Genomic DNA, 20,076 nt, shown 5'->3' with positions numbered 1-20,076 from the left:
GGTGGGGGGGCGGAGGGGGCATTGCCCAATGGGGTGTATTCAGGAAACCCTTTATCAAGGAGCTTGGAAATTTTTTAAACATCTACACCTCTCTCAGTAAGGCCCAGTCATACATAAAGTAAGTCTTTACCACTCAAGTTTTCCAATCTCTCAACACCCTGCCAGAGGGCACATCTCCACGTGAGGCTCTTTTCAGACCAGGCGAGATTTGCCAACTTCTTCCCCACCAGAGGGCAGCACTTCTGGGCTAGTGATTCAAAAGGAGCTCTGCTTCCTCCAGTTCAGGTGAGTGTTTACCCTTCCTCTCTCGTAAAAGGCCTGGTGATCCATTACGGTAGACACTTTGGTGTCACAGACTGTGCAAGGGTTCTGCATAGATTTCTGTGGCGTCCCTTATCAAGAGTCCTGGGTTCACCCCCTTTACTTTTCCTCTCAAGAGAAGACCCCCATATTCTGATGGATACAACTACCTGTGGATTCCTCACCTAATGAATACTCCCATGGCGCCAGCATTCAACGGAAATCTTCTTACTAGTCTCTGCACGTCGACGAGGACGTCACTCTAGCCCACGCGACGCCGTCTGACGTCATACAGGCAATAAGAGGTCCTCGCCGACGTGCCGATGACAGTTCCCTTTTTTCCGTGCATTCGAAACGGTTATCTTCGAGGGAGCTACTGTTACCTTCGGGGTTACAGTTTATTGTCTGCTGCGTAGTCTTCTCTGCGGTAATAATGTCTCAGAGGAAGTCGGGTTTCAAGCCCTGTCGAGAGTGTGGGGGCAAGATGTCAGTTACAGATCCTCACTCCGACTGTCTATGGTGTTTGAGCTCCGACCACGACGTCTCGACTTGCGATTCATGTCAACACATGAATCCGAAGGCCCTCAAAGAGCGTGAGGCCAAGTTATTCATGGCAAAGTCAAAGAAGAAGGAGAAACATCATAAGAAGTCTTCTTCGCCAAGGTCTCACCGGCGTCATCGAGACTCCCGGCGCCGTAGAGACTCACGACGTCATTCCAGCAAGGAGTCTCGTTCGAAGTCACCTTCGGCTCGGCGTCGGAGGACTTGGGAGGTCAGCCCCACGGTCACGCCGCATCCATCGACGCCGTTGCCCTCTCCGGCGTCACCGACTTCGCCTGGTCAGGCGTCGGTGATTGAGGTGGTGCAGCCTCTTGTGTTTTCTCCGGCGTCGCAGACGTCGAGGCCGGCGTCCGGGTCGCCCTCGATCCAGGCACCCCAGTATCCGGCTTTTCCCACTCCTGGAGCCGATAGTACCGCGTTTCTTAATGCGATGTATACCATCTTTCAGCAGATGGCTCCAGGAGCTGCTCCGGCTGGTCCTTCGGGGCCCTTGGCCTTTTCGTTGGGTGATCCTGCGCCTCTTCGGCCGGCACCCTTTATGCCCTTTCTCCCTTTTGGGAATGGGGGCTCGGCGCCGGTGCCGGCGTCGGTGGCCGCTCCGGTGGCTTCGGATGTTTCGGCCCCGGAGGTTGCCCTTCCGTCGAAGTTTTGCCCTGTAACTCCGGTTGGTCCATCGGCTCCAAGACCTCGTCCTCCGGCTCCTACCTCGGCGCCGAAGCTGCCTGTGGCGCCGGACGCGGCGTCAGATGCTTCTGGAGATCGGCGCCGTTCTTCGACGTCGGCGGAGGCCATGTCGACTCCGTGTATCGAGGAGAGACTTCATTCGAGGAGGCGTGCTCTCCGTCTTTTAGAAGAACAGGAGTATCAGCGAGTCTTAGAGGAGGGAGAGATTGAGGACTCTGGAGACGGACTACATGGTCTGGATACAGCCAGTGGGCTGGACACTTCCCCTGAGTGGGACCTTTCATCTCCAGGGGAATATACGGAGGAGGCTGCTTCCTTTCATGCTGTGGTGAGGAAGGCAGCGAGCTTTTTGGACCTGCCTTTGCCGGTGGCAGAGGCGAAGCAGAATTTGCTGACAGAGGTATTGCATCCGGCCTCTGCTGCAGCTGAGCCTCTCTTGCCATTTAATGAGGCTTTGCTGGATCCGGTGTTGGAGGTGTGGAAGAAGCCGGTGTCTTCCTCGGCCGTTCATAGGGCTGTGGCCAGGAGGTATCGAGCTGCACCATCTGACCCTGGCTTTCTCTCTAGACACCCTACGCCGGAGAGCTTGGTGGTGCAAGCCTCCTGTTCCTCAAAGTCAGCGCCTGGTTCCTTCCCGATGGTGCCTGGAGACAGAGACTCCAAGAAACTGGATGCGCAGTCCAAGAAAATATTTTCGTCATGCAGTTTGGCGTTGAAGGCCACCAACGCAACGTGCATTCTGGGGAGGTACATCCATGCTCTGATGGATGATATTTCGTCTTCATTTACGGAGCTCCCCCAGGGTCTCTTGGATGTGGTCTCGGACGCCCAGGCTGCCGCGACCCAGATTATCCAGTCTGGGCTGGACACGACCGACTCGGTGGCCAGGGCGATGGGCACGGCTGTGGTGGCAAGAAGACAGGCCTGGCTCCGAAACTCAAGGTTTTCTGCGGATGTGCAGTCGACCCTGCTGGACCTCCCGTTTGATGGGGACAGACTGTTTGGAGCCAAGGCAGATTCGGCCTTGGAACGATTTAAGGAGAGCAGAGCCACAGCCAAATCGTTAGGACTGCAAGCTCCTTCTTCCTCTGCCTCTTCTAGATTTTTCAGGAGGTTTCGGGGATTTGGGCGTGGCTCTTCTTCCTCTTCCTTTCGGGGGAGGTTCCAGCAACCCGCCTCTTCCCTCCCCTATAGGTCATTTAGAGGGAGGGGGAGGGGTGGGGCCCGTACCAGAGGAGCCTCTCAACAGCACTCTGCCTCTTCCTCGTCCTCTGGAGGGGTGCAGCAGGGGAAGCAGCCTTAGGCTTCCACCGTTTCCCACTCACTCCTCTCCTGTAGGGGGAAGATTACAGCATTTTCTCCACAAGTGGAAGTCTATCGCAACGGACACTTGGGTTCTCGGCATTGTGGGGAAAGGCTACGCCCTTCCCTTTCGGGAGTTCCCGCCCCTCATCCCGCCCCGCCCATCTTATTGTTCAGAAGAACACCTCCTGTTGCTAGAACAGGAGGTTCAAGTCCTCCTTTCAAAGGGCGCGGTAGAGTTGGTCCCAGAGCAGGAAAAGGGTCGAGGTTGTTACTCAAGATACTTCCTGATTCCCAAAAAGGATGGTCAGTTGAGACCAATCCTGGATCTGAGGATCTTGAATTGGTTCCTCAAAAAGGAAAAGTTCAAGATGCTGACCCTAGCACAGGTGCTTTTGGCGTTGAACAAGGAAGATTGGATGGTGTCTGTCGACTTGCAGGATGCTTACTTTCATATCCCGATACTCAAGTCGCACAGGAAGTATCTCCGGTTTGTGGTAGGGTCGCAGCACTATCAGTTTGCGGTCCTCCCGTTTGGTCTTACTTCAGCACCTCGAGTCTTCACAAAGGTGATGTCAGTGGTTGCGGCGGAGCTCAGAAGGAAGGGGATAGCAGTATTCCCTTACTTGGACGACTGGTTGATCAAAGCCAAGTCCCCGGAGCTTGTGTTGCATCATCTGCAGTCAACAACCCAGTTGTTGTTCGACCTGGGCTTTTCGGTGAACGTGCCCAAATCTCACCTGGAGCCCTCTCAGCGCCTCCTGTTCATAGGGGCAGTACTGGATACAACATTGGGTCGAGCCTTTCCTCCGCCTCAGCGGATTCAAGATATTCAGGAATTGGTTCCAATGTTTCGAAATGGAGCGGTAGTTCCAGTCCTCAAGGTCCTTCGTCTGCTCGGTCTGTTCGCCTCCTGCATTCTGTTGGTCACGCATGCTCGCTGGCACATGAGGGCTCTTCAGTGGTGCCTCCGAAGGCAGTGGTCTCAACACAAGGGAGATTTAGAAGGTACTGTCAAGATCTCCAGAGATGCTGCTGTGGAATTGAAGTGGTGGATTGCGGGCAACAATCTTTCACAGGGAAAGCCGTTCGCGCAGTCGCCACCAGTGGCCACGGTCATAACGGATGCTTCCACCCTAGGATGGGGAGCTCAGCTGGGGGATCTGGAGATCAAAGGGCTTTGGTCTCCAGAGGAACAGGTGTTTCATATCAATCTGTTGGAGTTATGGGCTGTACGTCTGGCTCTCAAGGCCTTCCTCCCATCCCTTCGTGGTCAGTCGGTACAGGTCCTGACGGACAATACTACCACGATGTGGTACATAAACAAACAGGGAGGAGTAGGGTCGTACCTTCTCTGCAGAGAAGCTCTTCGGCTATGGTCCTGGGCAAAGGACCATCAGATTTGCTTGGTGGCAAATCATCTGGCCGGGGTCTTGAATGTACGTGCGGACAGTCTCAGTCGCCAATTCTCGGCAGACCACGAGTGGCGTCTCCATCCAGATCAGGTCTGTCTAATCTTCCAGATATGGGGGTTTCCTCAGATAGATCTGTTTGCCACTCTAGAGAACGCGCATTGCCCGTTATTCTGCAGCCTCCAGTATCCGATGCAGGGAGCGTTGGGGGACGCGTTTCAGATAACCTGGTGCGACCAGTTGCTTTACGCGTTTCCCCCCATACCCTTGATTCCTCGAGTGTTGAGGAAAATTCGCCAAGACCGGGCCCAAGTCATCTTAATAGCTCCGGATTGGCCAAGGAGGGTATGGTACTCCGACCTTCTCCAACTCTCACTGTGCCCTCCGCTCCGTCTCCCTCTCAGGGCAGACCTCCTCTCGCAGTCGCAGGGGCAGGTTTTACACCCCAACCTCCAGAGTCTGCACCTACATGCTTGGAGATTGAACGGGGCAACCTGAGTTCCTTCTCTCTCCCGCCTGATGTAGTGGATGTTATCTTAGCGGCCAGGCGACACTCCACTAAATCTATCTACGCTAATAGGTGGTCTAAATTTGTTATGTGGTGTGGAGAGAGACAGATTGATCCTTTACATGCTCATCTGTCACATGTTTTGTCTTTTGCACTGTCTCTAGCGCAGAAAGGTTGTGCAGTGGCTACCATTAAGGGTTATTTGTCGGCCTTGTCAGCCTTCATTTGTCTTCCAGACCAACCATCGTTATTTAAATCCCCTATTGTTCTCAGATTCTTGAAAGGTCTTCTGAATCAATATCCTCCAAAACCATTCGTTATGCCTCAATGGGATTTGTCCTTGGTCCCGACTTTCCTTATGGGGTCCCCTTTTGAGCCTATGCATTCTTGCCCCTTAAGGTATTTGGTTATTAAAACCGTATTCCTGGTAGCTATAACATCTGCAAGGAGAGTGAGTGAGTTGCAGGCCTTATCGGTTAAACCCCCTTATATAACGTTTTATGGGGATAAGGTGGTGTTGAGGACCAAGGCTGCTTTCCTTCTGAAGGTTGTTTCACCCTTCCATTTGGCTCAGACAATCACTTTGTCCACGTTTTATCCTCCGCCTCATCCTTCAAAGGAGGAAGAAAGACTACATCGCCTGGACCCAAAAAGGGCGTGGAGCTTCTATATCGACAGAATGAAGGATATCAGGCTGGAGGATCAGCTGTTTGTCGGATACGTGGGCAAGAGGAGAGGAAAGGCAGTCCACAAGAGAACACTCTCCAGGTGGGTTGTTCTTTGCATTAAAATCTGTTACTCTTTGGCAAAGAAGGATCCGCCTGAGGGCATTAGGGCTCACTCCACCAGAGCTAAGTCGGCCTCTTCGGCCTTGGCCAGGGGTGTTCCTGTGGTCGACATCTGCAAGGCCGCAACTTGGTCGTCCCTTCACACTTTTGTGAAACATTACTGTTTGGACTCTGAGGTCAGAAGGGACGGTCATTTTGCACGGTCAGTGCTGCAGGATTTCTTGGTTTTACCATTTAGGCACCCACCGCCGGGCGTGGTACTGCTTTGGGACTCTATTCATTAGGTGAGGAATCCACAGGTAGTTGTATCCATCAGAAGAACGAGTTACTTACCTTCGGTAACGATTTTTCTGGTGGATACATTAGCTACCTGTGGATTCCTCACGGTCCCACCCGCCTCCCCGTTGCCTTTTTGGTCTCTCCAAGCAATCCTTGAGTGTGCTCCTTTTGGTCTTCAAAGTTGCAATACATTTTGCATATATGATATTTGTATATATGTGTATATTTATATATAAATCTATATATATTGTGTATATACATGATTCGTATGTATAAATATATTTATTTGTTTAAAAAAATAAAAAAAAAAGGTTATATTAAATCTACAGCTATTTTATTGCAATGTTGTGTGATTTACAATATTAAGAGATGTTGCTTTGCTCTTTCATTACATTGGGTTATTATTATTCTCATGCACGTAAAAAATGTTGGTACTGTCATCGGCACGTCGGCGAGGACCTCTTATTGCCTGTATGACGTCAGACGGCGTCGCGTGGGCTAGAGTGACGTCCTCGTCGATGTGCAGAGACTAGTAAGAAGATTTCCGTCGAATGCTGGCGCCATGGGAGTATTCATTAGGTGAGGAATCCACAGGTAGCTAATGTATCCACCAGAAAAATCGTTACCGAAGGTAAGTAACTCGTTCGTCTCTTCCATACTCGCCAAAGGAGCGATGTGCCAGATGGTCCCTAACCCCCAGGGATTTATCAGCGACATCTTCCTGGTGGAGAAAAGCGATGGAGGGCAAGCCCCAGTCATCAGCTTACGGAAATTCAATGAATGGCTTTTCTCCCGCCATTTCAAGATGGAGGGGATCCATCTTGTCAAAGATGTGTTGCAGTCCTCTGACTGGCTGGTCTGTTTGACCCTCAAAGACGCTTATTTAGCTATTCCAGTTTTTTCCCTTCATGGAAGATTCCTCTAGTTCATTTGGTGCCAACAAGTGTTCGAATTTTTCACTCAGCCCTTCGGGCTCTCCTCTGCCCCCTAGTGCTTCACAAAGGTTCTCAAACTGGTCTTGGGACACCTTAGGACACAGGGGATGTACCTTATCATGTACCTCAACAGCATGCTGATCATGGACCAGTGTCCGCATCGCCTTCCCCTCCAACTTCAAAAGGCCACAACCTCCTGGAAGGGTTGGGATCAACCAGAAAAGTCGCTTATGATTCTATCCCAAAGAGCAACCTTTCTGGGTTTCGTCATAGACACCACTATGGTTACCCTCAGCCTTCCATCCCGAAAGGTGGCTAACATTCGACACAATTTGAGGGAGACTGGCCAAACCTTGCATTTTCCTGAGGCTGATTATCCAATCATGTTGCATCCCCCCCCCCCCAGGCCATCTTTCTGGGACCCACTCCACTATTGGGCCTTACATAGGTTAAACGGTTCTTATCTGAGGAGAAGACTGACCTTCTCCCAACTGGTGTTTCTGTCAGACGAGAGAAAGGAAGAAATTGGCTGGTGGATGTCCCATGTGGAAGCATGGAATGGGTGAGCGATTTTCGAACCTGCTCCAGACCTCATTCTAAAATCAGACGGGTTGGGGTGCCAAATGTGGAGATTTTTCCACAGGGGGCTCTTGGTCTCCTCAAGAACATAGCAATTGCTTGGAGGTTTTGGCCAGCTCCTTCGTGTTTTGCTTTTTGACAAAGGACAAGATTCAGTCGTGTGTCCACCTCAAGATGGACAATGTGTCTGGGTCCTGCTATATCAACCATCTAGAGGGCTCTTGCTTCAAGGCTCTCTCCGATCTTGCAGTATTGTCTGGATCATCATATCTCGGTCACAACATAATATCATCGCGGGCAAGCAAATCAGATAGCGGACAGGCATTCACATCATCTTTTGGATTACAGACTGTGGAAACTGCATCCGGAAGTCTTTGCGAAACTTCAGGAATGCTGGGGACCTTCCTCAGTAGACCTGTTTGTGTCCCGGCTGGACCTCCAGTTACCTCGATTCTTCAGTTGGAGGCTGGCTCCGCTAGAGACCGCGACGGACTCCTTCCTTCAAGATTGGAGCCAGAAGAAGGGTTATGCCTCCCTCCCCCATTCGCAATGATCACCCGGACCTCTGCGCAAATTAGGAGGCAATGAGCAGAAGTAGTGTTGATCACACCTTTTTGGAGGCCTCAAGTTTAATTTCCATTTCTTGTGGAACTTTCCTGGGATTCTCCAATCTGTGTCCCCCTGCTGCAGGATCTTCTTCTCAATCTGAATTAGGGGCCATATGTACAAACACATTTTCCCATTGACACAGAATGGGAAAAACCCTTTGGTACATCTGGCCCTAGATCCCACACCCCCTGATGATGGAAGGCTCCCTTAACATGATGGTGTGGTGGACTCCAGGGGACGGTGGTCGATTCTGGGCCTTTTGAAACAAGCTGAAGACCTCCAAGGCCTGGGCCAACAGTACAGTCAATCGATATAGGTCAGCATGGGCACAATGGATTTGCTGGTGCTTGCGAAGGGGTGTGGATCCTGTTGTCGCAGATGTAGTAAAAGTGCTTAATTTCTTAGCTGGTCTGGCGACGGAAGGTCTAGCATATTGATCCATTAATAGCCTTTCCGTTCCACCCTTTCTCCATATGAGGAGATTTCTTCTGAATTTTGTTTACTTGGTGAATGCCAACACCTGAATGCACTGCAAAAACCGCACAGGGCTGTCTTTTCACCTACCATAGCTCGTGGGTAAGATGGCTCATGCAAGAGGCTGACATTGTTCTTAAGGTTTTTGGAGCGCATTCTGCTTGAGGGGCAAAGGCCTCAAAGGCTTTCCCCCTGGGTGCCAGTTTGGAAGATATTATGAATGCAGCAGACTGGTCTTTGAACTTTACTGTTAAGAGGGTCTGTTTCAAGCCGGGACAGGATATGGCTAATTTGGTCATGAGCAAGCTTTGAACCAGCATCATCCTCACTCCTTGTCCTTAATATAATTTAAACTTTCAGTTAAGATAGATAGCTAGGAAATTTGTCATTATCCTTTCTTTTAGTTCTTTGAATAATTGGTGCAATCAAACAAACATTAATAAATAGAGCTACATGGTTAGTTCTGTTTCTTAACATTGCAAAAGCTAATAAATTTGTTACTCTTAAGAAATGGAGGTCAATGCTTAAGGTATAGCGGGCCTGGCCCGGACCAAAGTCATGAAGAAAATATTTGTTAAATTAATTTGCGCCTGTCTAATCCCTTTGCTTAATCAGAGGTTTTTATATTTTGTAGGTCTGAAATCACAGTAGAATCTTATAAATAGGCAAATTTTCTTTCTTTATGTAATGGACCACTGAGTTTGTTAATTTTCCCCAAATTGAGGTTCCTGCTGCTGTACCCGTCAATCCTCCCCCCCCCCCCCCCCCCAACCCTTGTGTGCCAAGTTAGTTGTTGCCTTGAGCTCCTCTGCTGCACAACAGTTTCACTGAATGCGTATTTCATAATGTGATTGTTTGTTCCACAGATGTTGCACTACTAACTTATTTTAGCAAGTCTTGGCTAAAGGTTGCTGTTCTCTTGAGCTGGGAACATTCGGTAGACACAGACTTCAATTAAAACATTGTCATTTATTCTAATGCTCACCATGGTGAGGCAGTGAGTGAGTAAGTATTATCAGTGAACTAGTACAGTTTATATGGAAGTTATGTTCATTGTTGATGCTCATGGGTTAGCGTATATTCACTGCCATGGAAACAATTCTTCATGAATATTTATTATCCTTTCTTTTGTTTGGTTCTTTGTCTAATAGGTGCAAGCAAGCATAGACAATAATAAATAGCTCTATATGGTTAGTTCTGTTTCTTAACACTGCAACAGATAATGCAATGTTTCTTTTATAACTTAGAAACTGGGGACATTTGTGCTGGTGTTCTGCACTGTGCTTCGGGTAAGCCTTTCTTGGAAGCCTTTAATGTCCATAAAAAGCCAGTCATTCTCTGAAACTACGAGACATGCAGCTAAAGACTTTTAGAGATTGGATATGTTTAAATAAAGACTTTCAGATTTAAATCTTTAGGACTATTTGTGGACTGCCAGATGTCCATTCCCTTTCTTCTTTTTGTCATTTTTAATCTTTCCCCTCTGTGTTTAGATTGGGTTTCATGAAAATGGTGTCATCTAACACATTTTGCTCTCGAAATTGAAGTGTTAATAGGATTCTCTCTGGAACTTTACCTAACTACTGACTTCATTTCTTCATTTTTTTTCGTTGAAGTCATTTGATCACACTGTTGTAACCGTGGAGCAGTTTAAACTCCCAGGATTGTGGAATGACTTCTAAATTGTTAGGGATGGAATTTTAGGATTTCTGCCTAAAAAATAACCTGGAGATTTAGTTGCAAATGTTGATGTATTTGGTTAGTCCAACTGGCAGCTGACTGACTTGTTTTGTAGCAGATTCATACCTAACAGATCTAACCTGCCTAACTCTGTAATACTGCCACACAGTAACAGTTTGGCAGGCAGTGATTTGCTAGTTTCTAGCTTTTTAAGTTGAGTTAAGTATTCCATCTGCCTTTACCTCCAGCTTGTCCTTGAGGCATTCATGAGAAGGGGAAGCTCATTAACCTTTGTTGGTGCACAGTCCGCTCCATACCAAAAAGAAATACTATGTTTTTGTGTAAATGCATCAAGAGTATTAGTATGATCGGTTATGCATGACCCTGGGGCACATTAGGACCTTTTTTTTTTTTTTTTTTTTTTTAACCATCTTTTAGTTTTATTTGCATCACAATACAATTTATATTGTGCTAACAGTGTGCACATATCAAGGCAGCATTATCTCACCGTAATAGCTGTACATATGTTGAACTACATCAGGTCTATCAGGAGTTATTGGTTCTTTAAATTAACAACAAAAACACAATAAACAATAATCCATGACAGCTACAGCCCTATGCAAGAGGGCCCAGGTTCGAGGAAATGGCCCCTCCTATTCCAAAACCTACCAACCCCACAAGCCCACCCTTATTTTTCAGTAATCTTTGCTTGTGAGAGGAACAATCCCACTCCCCACCACTCCTATATACTGCATCTCCAGCCTCCATGGCGATTGAACACAAGATGAATGGATGGATGGATGGAGAAATGCTTCTCCCTGCAGCGCGGCACCCTTAATCTGTGTAAGCTGTATAGGGAGCTTCTCACATTAGGACAGTTAAGCTCAGGAAAAGTCTATGGCTATAAAATGACTTAAGTGGTAGTCATTTGCAATAACTCTCACTAAGTACTCCGCCAAATTGAGGAACAGGAAGTACTCCCACAAGGTCAGTGTCAATTAGAACCAAGTGGCATGCCTGCAGGTTTGCAGCCGTTCACCCATTCTTCCTGCCTCAATCATGGCTAGAGCAAGCTGGCCTATATATTGTCACTGTTTCATGATATTCCATTGCAATAGACCATTTTGTCCATAGGTTGATAACCAACACAGTCGATGATGGAACGCTCCCTCTTTGAACTTCCAAATGACTCTGGATGTAAAACTCCTCCCCACCCTTAAACACCACCCTTAACTACCTACAAACAATCTTATGCCAATAAAATAAGAAGAAAATAATTACAATAAACAAAATTGAAAAAGAAAAAAATACATAAGCACAAAACATAAACTTCACACAATTAGAACTAATACTAAATATAATAGCCATCTTAACAAAAACTATATCTCACTGATAATGTGTAGTCTTTAAACTTCCTGGGAGCATAACGTTTCTGGAGATTATGAAGATCAAATAATTACCATTTCCACCTGAAACTTCATATCCTAGAACCAAACCTTTCCTCAACTCATCTGAATGAAGCACCTCCTCTTCACAATCAAGCAAATCTGGAATCTTCACCACCTTCTTTAGGGATCCACACATTCCCATCACTGAGAAGAAAATAATATTTATTCACTCCTCTGATTTGAAGTGGACGTGAAACATTTGATTCACACTTACTTTGTACCCCTTCATCACCTCACCCAATTGTCCACACAAAAATCATCAAACACATTCTCCAAAACTACCTTCCTTTTCTCTGTCCCTTTTGACAGCAATGCTCCTGATGTGCGCCCTCATCACCTCAAAAGGGGATTTCCCTGTTACACTGTGGGGCTTTGTGCGATATCCTCACACCAACTTCCTCACAGCTTTCCTCCACTCATTAAAGCCAATTGCAATCCTTCCTTGAGCTTCCTATCCCACTTCTCAGCCAAAGCATTGGTGGTATTCCTGTCTCAAGTATGTCAAACGGCACCGTGGATGTTCCTATTGTGTAGTTGCCATCTTCAGAATATTTTTCTGCCATTGAATCGGGAAGCCACGGGAGAGCGGAGAAAGTTTTTTTAATATATCGTGATTTTGAAGAACAATCTACCGAATCACCAAAGACAGCAAAGAAAAGACGACTAGAGAGAAGGAGACCCTTCCTCCTTTTACCGACGTAGCGCCTTGCTGGAACCAACCACGTCATCGGAGAATGAGGACAGGTCGGGGGCATGGACGATATTCCCTTTAAATTCTGACCCAACTGCCTCCAAACTTTTGTACAGAGAGACCCACATGAAGTCCGTACTCTTTTTTCTCTTGGAAGACCACTGAGATGAGGAGTGTGAGGCCTACACCGCATTTTTACAGAAGTTCCGAAGAGGGTATGGATTAGACCAAATCCTCAGCACTATGCCATGTCCAGCCAGAGATCACAGGTATAACTGAAGAACCTCAGCCTGTCCAGCAATGACAAGGTTGATGAAGCCAAAACAGCATTCAGTGGAGAGTTGGACGCTGAAACTTACGTGGCAGACTCTGAACAAAAACAAGCGGCCGAAAATTGTTGAGGGAGGCAGAAAAGAAGGCCTACAATGTAATCCAGCCGCTGAAAAGCCATGAACCTAAATACTCGGACACGAAGACCAAAAAGCCAACCTTGGCGACGAAGCAAACTTCACAACCTGTTTCTGCATGTCTGTCAGCACCATCAGTAGCTCCCCTCTCATCAACACATCTCCCATGCAGATCCACCCACCTGATGAAAAAGTTCTCCATCCATCGAAACTCTGCCTCTCACCGGCCATCCTTCAACAATGTACTTCCTTATCTCTTGCAAAACCACATCGTTTCTCACTGTGTTCCTCATGTAAAATCCTTCCCTCAGGGACAACATTCACACTAGTCACCATAACTTCATCAAGGCCATTAACCACATTTTACTCTCTGCTTCCAGTAATCTCGATGACCAGTCTGCTGAAACATATTTCTTTCCAGGAAAATACTACAAACAATAATTGTATTCCAACATTCTCATCACTCAATGTGCTATTCTGATAGACTCTTCCAGCACCTTTTGTTGAAAAATTAATCAATTAAATCAATCAATTAAAGTGTGATGATCAGTACAGAACACACATTCAGCCCCCTCACACACACATTTTCTAAACTGATTGCCCTCCCCCCCCCCAGCAAGCCAATGCCCCCCAATCAGTTGTGGAGTAATTCTTCTCTGCATCTATTAAGGTTCTTGATGCATTGCATATGCAGTAGTGACCTTCCAGCCATTTCTGCTCTGCAACAACAGCGCATCCAAACCTACGTAGCTGACATCAGTATTTATAATAGATATAGCCTTGGTGTCAAAAGGCTTAAGCACCTGGGTGGATGCAATATTCTTTTTAAGCTTGCAGCACTACTTCTCACATTCCTCACTGCACACAAACTTTACATTTTGGAAATAATACTCCTGTAGGCCCACAAATTATCTTAATAGGTCCCTTTTCACTGGGGAAGAAGCCCCTTCTCTTCTAGTTTTGGGGAAATGCCTCTTTCATGGATCCAGTGCCCTACACACTGTACTCCATTTACGATTATTTTACACTTTTCCTTCTTTATTGTTAGCCCACAATCAAGGCACGATCATGCTCAGCAACATCTTCCCTGAACACCAGCATATCATCTTTAAAGTACATAACCTGGGGTATAACCTTAAAACGTTAATGCATCGGTTTATGAAACACTACGGACGCAGATGCCAAACTAAACGGCATCCGTTTGTACCTATAGGCACTCTCCTATATGACAAATTATGTCAAGGAACAAGAATCGGGGTGTAACACAATTTGGTAGTGGTATGCGGAGGAGACATAAAGAGTGGAAAATACTTTAGTTCCCTTGATAGTTAACAACATCTTCCCAATATTGATCAACCCAAATGGCAGCTTTCAAGTCCTTCAAATCAACACAAAGGCACAGATCCCCATTGCTGTTCTTGGCTATCACTGTGGGAGCAAACCACTCTGATGCATTAATCTCCTCAACTATTCCCTTACCACATAAACTCTGCAGCTCTTGGCATTACGGCTGTCTCTGAATGAAAGTAACATTATGGGGTCTTTGAGTCTTGGAAACTGCACCGTCCTTTAGTACAATTTTATGCATGAACGTTTGAGCTCCTCCAATTCATCCTTGAACATGAAAGGATACTTCTCTTCTGCAGATGACCTCGCACATTTTAGTCTGTGCACCCAAAACTTAATCAGGATGACTTGGGTCTCAAGTTGCATGAACAAATCTTTGTTGTGACTAACCTAGTAAGCAAGACCCGTCCTTGGCAAAATAAACCTTAGAAGGAACCTCCACCTCTTGGAATTCCAATTGGGCCTCAATGAATTCCAACATATCTGTGGATTTATTGCCATACACTACTAACTTCACACCTGGAGAATTGAGGCAATGATTAGGAAATTTCTTTGAGTATTCTTCTGCATTGAGTGTATACCTAGCTCTGTAACCCGCCATCACCCTTACACATTTGCCATCAATTTTGAGCGAGCAAAAAAGATTATCTTCCTTGACACTTCTCACCTGTTGCACCTAGAAAATGGCATCCTGATAAACACACTCTTCACTACAACTCTCTACAGTATTTACTACACCTTTAGTTTTCTTCATGCACCACATTCTTCCCTGATGCATCCTGGTGAAATATCCCTTTATTTAGCATTTTCTGCTTATAGCAGAACCCCCATCATCTGTTGCCAAATAACTGTTTATCTCACACTTGTAGCAAATCAAAATGCTTATATCTCCAATTTTAGTCAAAATCCCCATAGAGTCCTCTTTCTTACACTTACGAAACTCCTTTAGAACTACTTTGCTTGAAGTGGTTGGCGTTTAAGGAAAACTATCAATCATTTTTCACTATGTCCATTTGCAAGGTTAAACCCTAGGTGTTTAATGACTTTTCCTGCACCTTTTTGTCATTAGCTTCTTACACCAATTGGTCTCTAAATATTTCATTGTGGAAATCTTTGTAGTTGCAAGCTGCCGCAAGTATCATAAACTGGCAAACGGTGTGGCTAACCACCCAAGATGGCGGTCGTCTAATCGCGGAGCTCCTGGTCCAGGCCCGCCGATATTGAAAATCCGTATCAAAATGGGGCCATCTGTCGAGTGAGAAACGGCAGTCACCCTCGACTGACAAGCGAGCACTAAATGGAGAAAATATAAGCTCCCGTCCGTCACTGTGCTGGCGAAGATGAGCTGCGGAGAGGCGGGCCTGGTGAGCGGCTAATCACGCTCAGACTCGACGGCCTCGAGACGAACAGAACATTGCGGTGGGTCGGGGCGAGCCGCTTGGGTCTGGCGAGGGCGTGGTCGAGATCAGCATCGACCGGGAAGAGCTTGGGCTGTGACACTGGGGGCCCCTGCCACTCCCAGGTGCCTGCTTACCCCCCCCCGTGGAGTACTGCGAAAGCCTGGCGCGGAGAAGAACTAATGCGCCCGGGGTCGGGATACGCTAGAGGCCTCGAGTTGAGAGGAGCGCAGCTAGTGGGGAAACACTGCGGAGTGGCCCCGCTTCTACTGGCGGTGAGTGACACTCACTGAATGGCCTTAACTGAGGGGAGGCCAAAGCATAAGAAAAGTCAAAGAGGGCTGAGAGCGAAGGGTGCGACCGGCATCCACTTCTGGACCCAAAACTAACACTGTGGCTGACCGGCGAGAGCCACCAGCCTGTTAGACAGGCTGTGAGGGTCGGGGACTACTTTGGAGAAAGCTCCTCACAGACTAATTATTGGGGCTGGAGCGCCGGCCGCTCGGGTCAGGCACACTGCGTGTGGACAAGATCATTGGCCGCACAAAGGGCAAACATTTGGATGGCACCAAGATGCCAGCCTCAGGGAATCATGTGCCGGCCACAGCAACAGACATCCCGGTGGATAAGCTGGACCTTATATTACAGGAAATTAGGGAGTCATGGCTGGCAGTAGAACAAAGGCTAGGCTCTATCACGATAGAACTTGGTATCCTGAAAGATGATTAAAAAAAAACTAACAGACAGAAAAAAACAAGCGGAAACAGATGTCACTACTCTCTTCCCTGCCCACAAAGAAAGTGAGAGCACAATTCATTACCTACAACAACAGGTGGAAGCCTTGCAAGAGAGAGTCGAAGATGCAGAAGGAAGATCACGCCCTAGTAATGTATGTATATTTGGCCTCCTGGAGGGAAAAGAAGGGTGAGATGCCACACAATATGTCGAGGCATGGCTGAAAACGATGGCAACAGATGGACTATCGACTCACTTCACGATAAAGAGCGCACTGAGTCCCCGGTAGGAGGCCTCCATGATTGCCCGGCTATCGAACTACAGGGATTGTGATGCCCTGCTGAGAGAAACAGACCCCATCATCGTAGATAATGCTCGAGTATCCTTATACCCGGACTACACATTGGCAGTCCAGAGGCGTAGGTCTTCCTTCCAGTCAGTAAAAAAACAACTACGAGTGGAGGGGCTATCATATGCCCTACTGTTTCCGGCCCGATTGCGCATCACGCACAATCAAAAAACTCATTTCTTTGAAACACCTGAACTGGTGCGTGACTGGGTGGACCTGACCTTCCCGCACTCGAGCCACAAAGAACAAAGTGATACCCTACCGCCGAAACAGGCCTGCCGGCCCCGCAAATACAAGCAAGCCCGACAACACCCAACACGAAGGAAAACTGGACTAACACTGTCGCAAGTATTGGAAAGTCAGAGAGCAGCAATATACTCATCATACTTCATACAAAGAGAAAGATCTCCTCCTCCCAGCATTGCCTCCTCTGTGACCAGCGCTGTAGTGTCCGACTCAGAAGGAAGCATGGCATTATTCCCTTCCATTACTCCACAGACGGCGCATGGGCTCCAACGAAACGACTGTGTGAAAGTGACTGTTTGGTTGTTCCCAGGGGCTAAAGTAATAGTTCCGCTGAATATTTTTGATTGCTCACCCAGACTAGAAAGTAACTTAGAACGAAAAGACCTGGCCTGGACACATCGCCTCATTATGAGAGTAAATTTGCAGCTGATAAAGGAAGGAAGGACCAGCTGTGAAAATTGAGCACTGATGTGCATAGATGGAGAGTGATCCCCTCCGTTAGTAGATGAGTCCCCACCTCCTGTGGAGATTATAACTCCTATTCTAAGTGCTGGGCCCGGATGGTCGATCTCTGTGATTCCTATCTCATATGAGGAGACGCACATAGCCTATATCATGTACAACCCCCATAGCGTTGGCCTGTTTACATATTGATGGTTATAAACTGTTTACGTTCCTATTATGTAATGGTTTGGCGGAGACAGTTTTGGTTCTGCCTAGTATTGTGCACAGTTGGAGGAAATGTTTATTAGATCAATGTTATGACATCAGCAAACGTATTCCAAAAAATACGTATAGAAAACAGCAGGTCGGTATGGATTGGGAGAGGGAATGGAACGCTAATGCTATATCATGTTGTCAGCACATGATTATAATATTATTACTTGGAATGTACGTGGAATGGGGTCTATCCAAAAACGGCGCAGAATATTGGCCCAATTAAACCGCCGTAAAGCACGCATAGTATATCTAGAGGAAACGCATCTCACCACTCATGAGGCTGGGAAACTCTGCAAAAAGTGGAGGGTACAACTGCTCCACACCTCGTACTCTGCGTTCGCTCACGGGCGGCTATATGGATATGATCTGGTGTCCCTTTCGAGGTGCTAGATACAAAGGTGGATGAGGATGGCAGATACACTTTGGTCAGAGGTTACTTAGATGGGAAGCCTGTGGTGTTGGGAAGTCTTTATGCCCCAAATAGTGGCCAGGATACTTTCCTAAAACACCTATTGAGTGTCCTCTCGTAGTGGGCGCACATACCCTGGATACTTGGAGGGGATTTTATTGCAGTATTAGATACATTCATTGATCGCTCTACCCCCTAATTGTCAGGCACAAATGCTCAGAGGCAGGTGGAGGCACTGTGGAATTGGTTACAAGGCTGGGCTCTCACGGTTATAAAGTGCACGCACGACTCGATCGTACCTTATGCTCCACTACACTACAGACCCGATGATGACCCATGCTACATACTTAGGGAAAACACTATCGGATCGTAATCCACTAGAATTGACAGTGAAATGGGGAAGGGCGTACACACCGATTTCCGAAGTGGCGATTACAACCATTGCTACTTGAGGACGCAATGTTGAAAAAGGAAATAGCTCAAGTAATAACTAACTTCTTTACTGACAACACGCGAACTGCGTCCTCTCCATTGGTAGAATGGGAGGCGTTCAAGGTGGTAATAAGAGGAGCGATGATGGGAGCAATGAAGGAGCACGTGCGGTTATACTAAGGGAGTTAAAACAAGTAGAAGACAGATTGGGGCCTTTAGAAAGGGAAGCAGTGTTTCAGACTCCCCAGGCCCGAATGCTGCACGAAGCCAGGGCCGAACACACAGAACTCCTCGAACGACTACGAAAGGTAGATTATGCAAAATATAAGGAACGGGCACACAGTGATGGGGATAAGGTGGGCGTGTTTTTGGCGCGCCTTATAAAATATGAGCCATCTCCCAATCCTATACTACACATCCATACTCCAAAACTAACTAGTATAAACACAGGTGGAGATTAACATGGCATTTAGAGACTATACACAACCCCGTATTCTGCCCCACCAACACTAGATCAGGTACAGCTCAGTTCCTTCCTATCTGACATTACCCTACCAACACTTAATGACACTGCCAAGCAAATCCTAGGAGCACAGATAACACAAGGGGAGATCCGGATGGCCATTAAGGATATGGCGCGTAATAAATCACCAGGATCGGATGGTCTCCCGACCAAATTTTACTCCTTATATAGTTCAAAATTTGCCCCTCAGTTGGAGAAATTATACCATGCCTCGATGACAGTTGGTCACCTCCCTGATACGAAAAAACAGGCAATAGTGACTTTGCTACTAAAACCTAACAAACCTGCAACAGATATGTCGTCCTATAGGCCCTTATCATTACTGAACACAGAATATAAAATACTAGCTAAATTGTTAGCACAGAGACTCCTCCCCTTCCTAGGCACCTTGATCAATACAGATCAATGTGGATTCATACCAACTCGTAGTACCTCCCTAAATATACGCTTACTATATCATATTAAAGATTATACGAGAGAGAGATATCCCCAAGCGGGTTGTCTTTCCCTGGATCTTCGTCAGGCATTTGATACCTTAAATTGGGATTATATGTTCGAAGTACTGGAGCGATTTGGGCTCCCTCATGCCTACATACGCTGGGTGAGACTGTTATACGCTGATCCTACAGCAAGAGCTCGCACTGGGCAGAACATTTAAAACTCCTACCACATTTATAGAGGTACTAGACAGGGATGCCCACTGTTCCCCCCCCCCACCCCCGTTGTTCATCTTGGTGGTGTAACCCCCAGCACACCGACTCCGACGAGACGCAGAGTCGTGGGGAATTGATATAGGCAGTACTGTGCACTCAATATCTCTCTATGCCGACGACATTATACTATATGCGAGAGATCTTGGCCGCAGCCTAAACTCTGCTGCGCAGATATTCCATGATTTCGCACCATTGTCAGGACTAGAAATCAACTATAATAAATCCATAGCATTCTTTTTTTGTAAAATGGAAATGAGTGACACAATTGTGTTTGGTAATAAACCACTACAGGTGGCCATGGACACTTTCCGACACCTAGGAATCCAAATATACCGAACCCCATTGGATCTGTTAGAGGGCAACCTACAGAGAGCGATGGCTTCACTTAAATCGCAGATCCAGTTCTGGGTAACTCTACCACTGTCGATTGCGGGCCGACTAGCGCTGGCAAAGATGGTGATGTTGCCCCGCATCTTGTACCATTCTATGAACCTGCCGGTGAGGGTACCTGATACCTACTTTAAAGCACTCCATTCTATTTTGGTGGA

At 47.0% G+C, this 20,076-nt stretch overlaps 1 protein-coding gene across 16 annotated transcripts in view; it reads left to right on the top strand.

Annotated features, from left to right (window-relative positions):
- DSN1 (DSN1 component of MIS12 kinetochore complex) overlaps positions 1-20,076 on the top strand; it is a 304,146-nt gene that overhangs the window by 51,435 nt on the left and 232,635 nt on the right. For 4 of the 16 annotated variants that reach the window (XM_069231762.1, XM_069231758.1, XM_069231766.1 and 1 more), the window contains one exon: positions 9,679-9,720. The exons of the other annotated variants lie outside the window; for them this stretch is intronic. Coding sequence is in view for 1 of the 4 variants with exons in the window: in XM_069231751.1 (XP_069087852.1) it covers positions 9,679-9,720 (42 nt within the window). In the remaining 3 variants the exon portion in view is untranslated. The remainder of the gene's footprint in view (positions 1-9,678; positions 9,721-20,076) is intronic. 16 annotated transcript variants of the gene reach the window in all.

The sequence above is a fragment of the Pleurodeles waltl genome, chromosome 4_2 (assembly GCF_031143425.1).
Source record: "Pleurodeles waltl isolate 20211129_DDA chromosome 4_2, aPleWal1.hap1.20221129, whole genome shotgun sequence".
NCBI classification, from domain to species: Eukaryota; Metazoa; Chordata; class Amphibia; order Caudata; family Salamandridae; genus Pleurodeles; species Pleurodeles waltl.
Note: the sequence above shows the minus strand (reverse complement) of the source record. Positions and strands in the feature narration are given on the sequence as shown.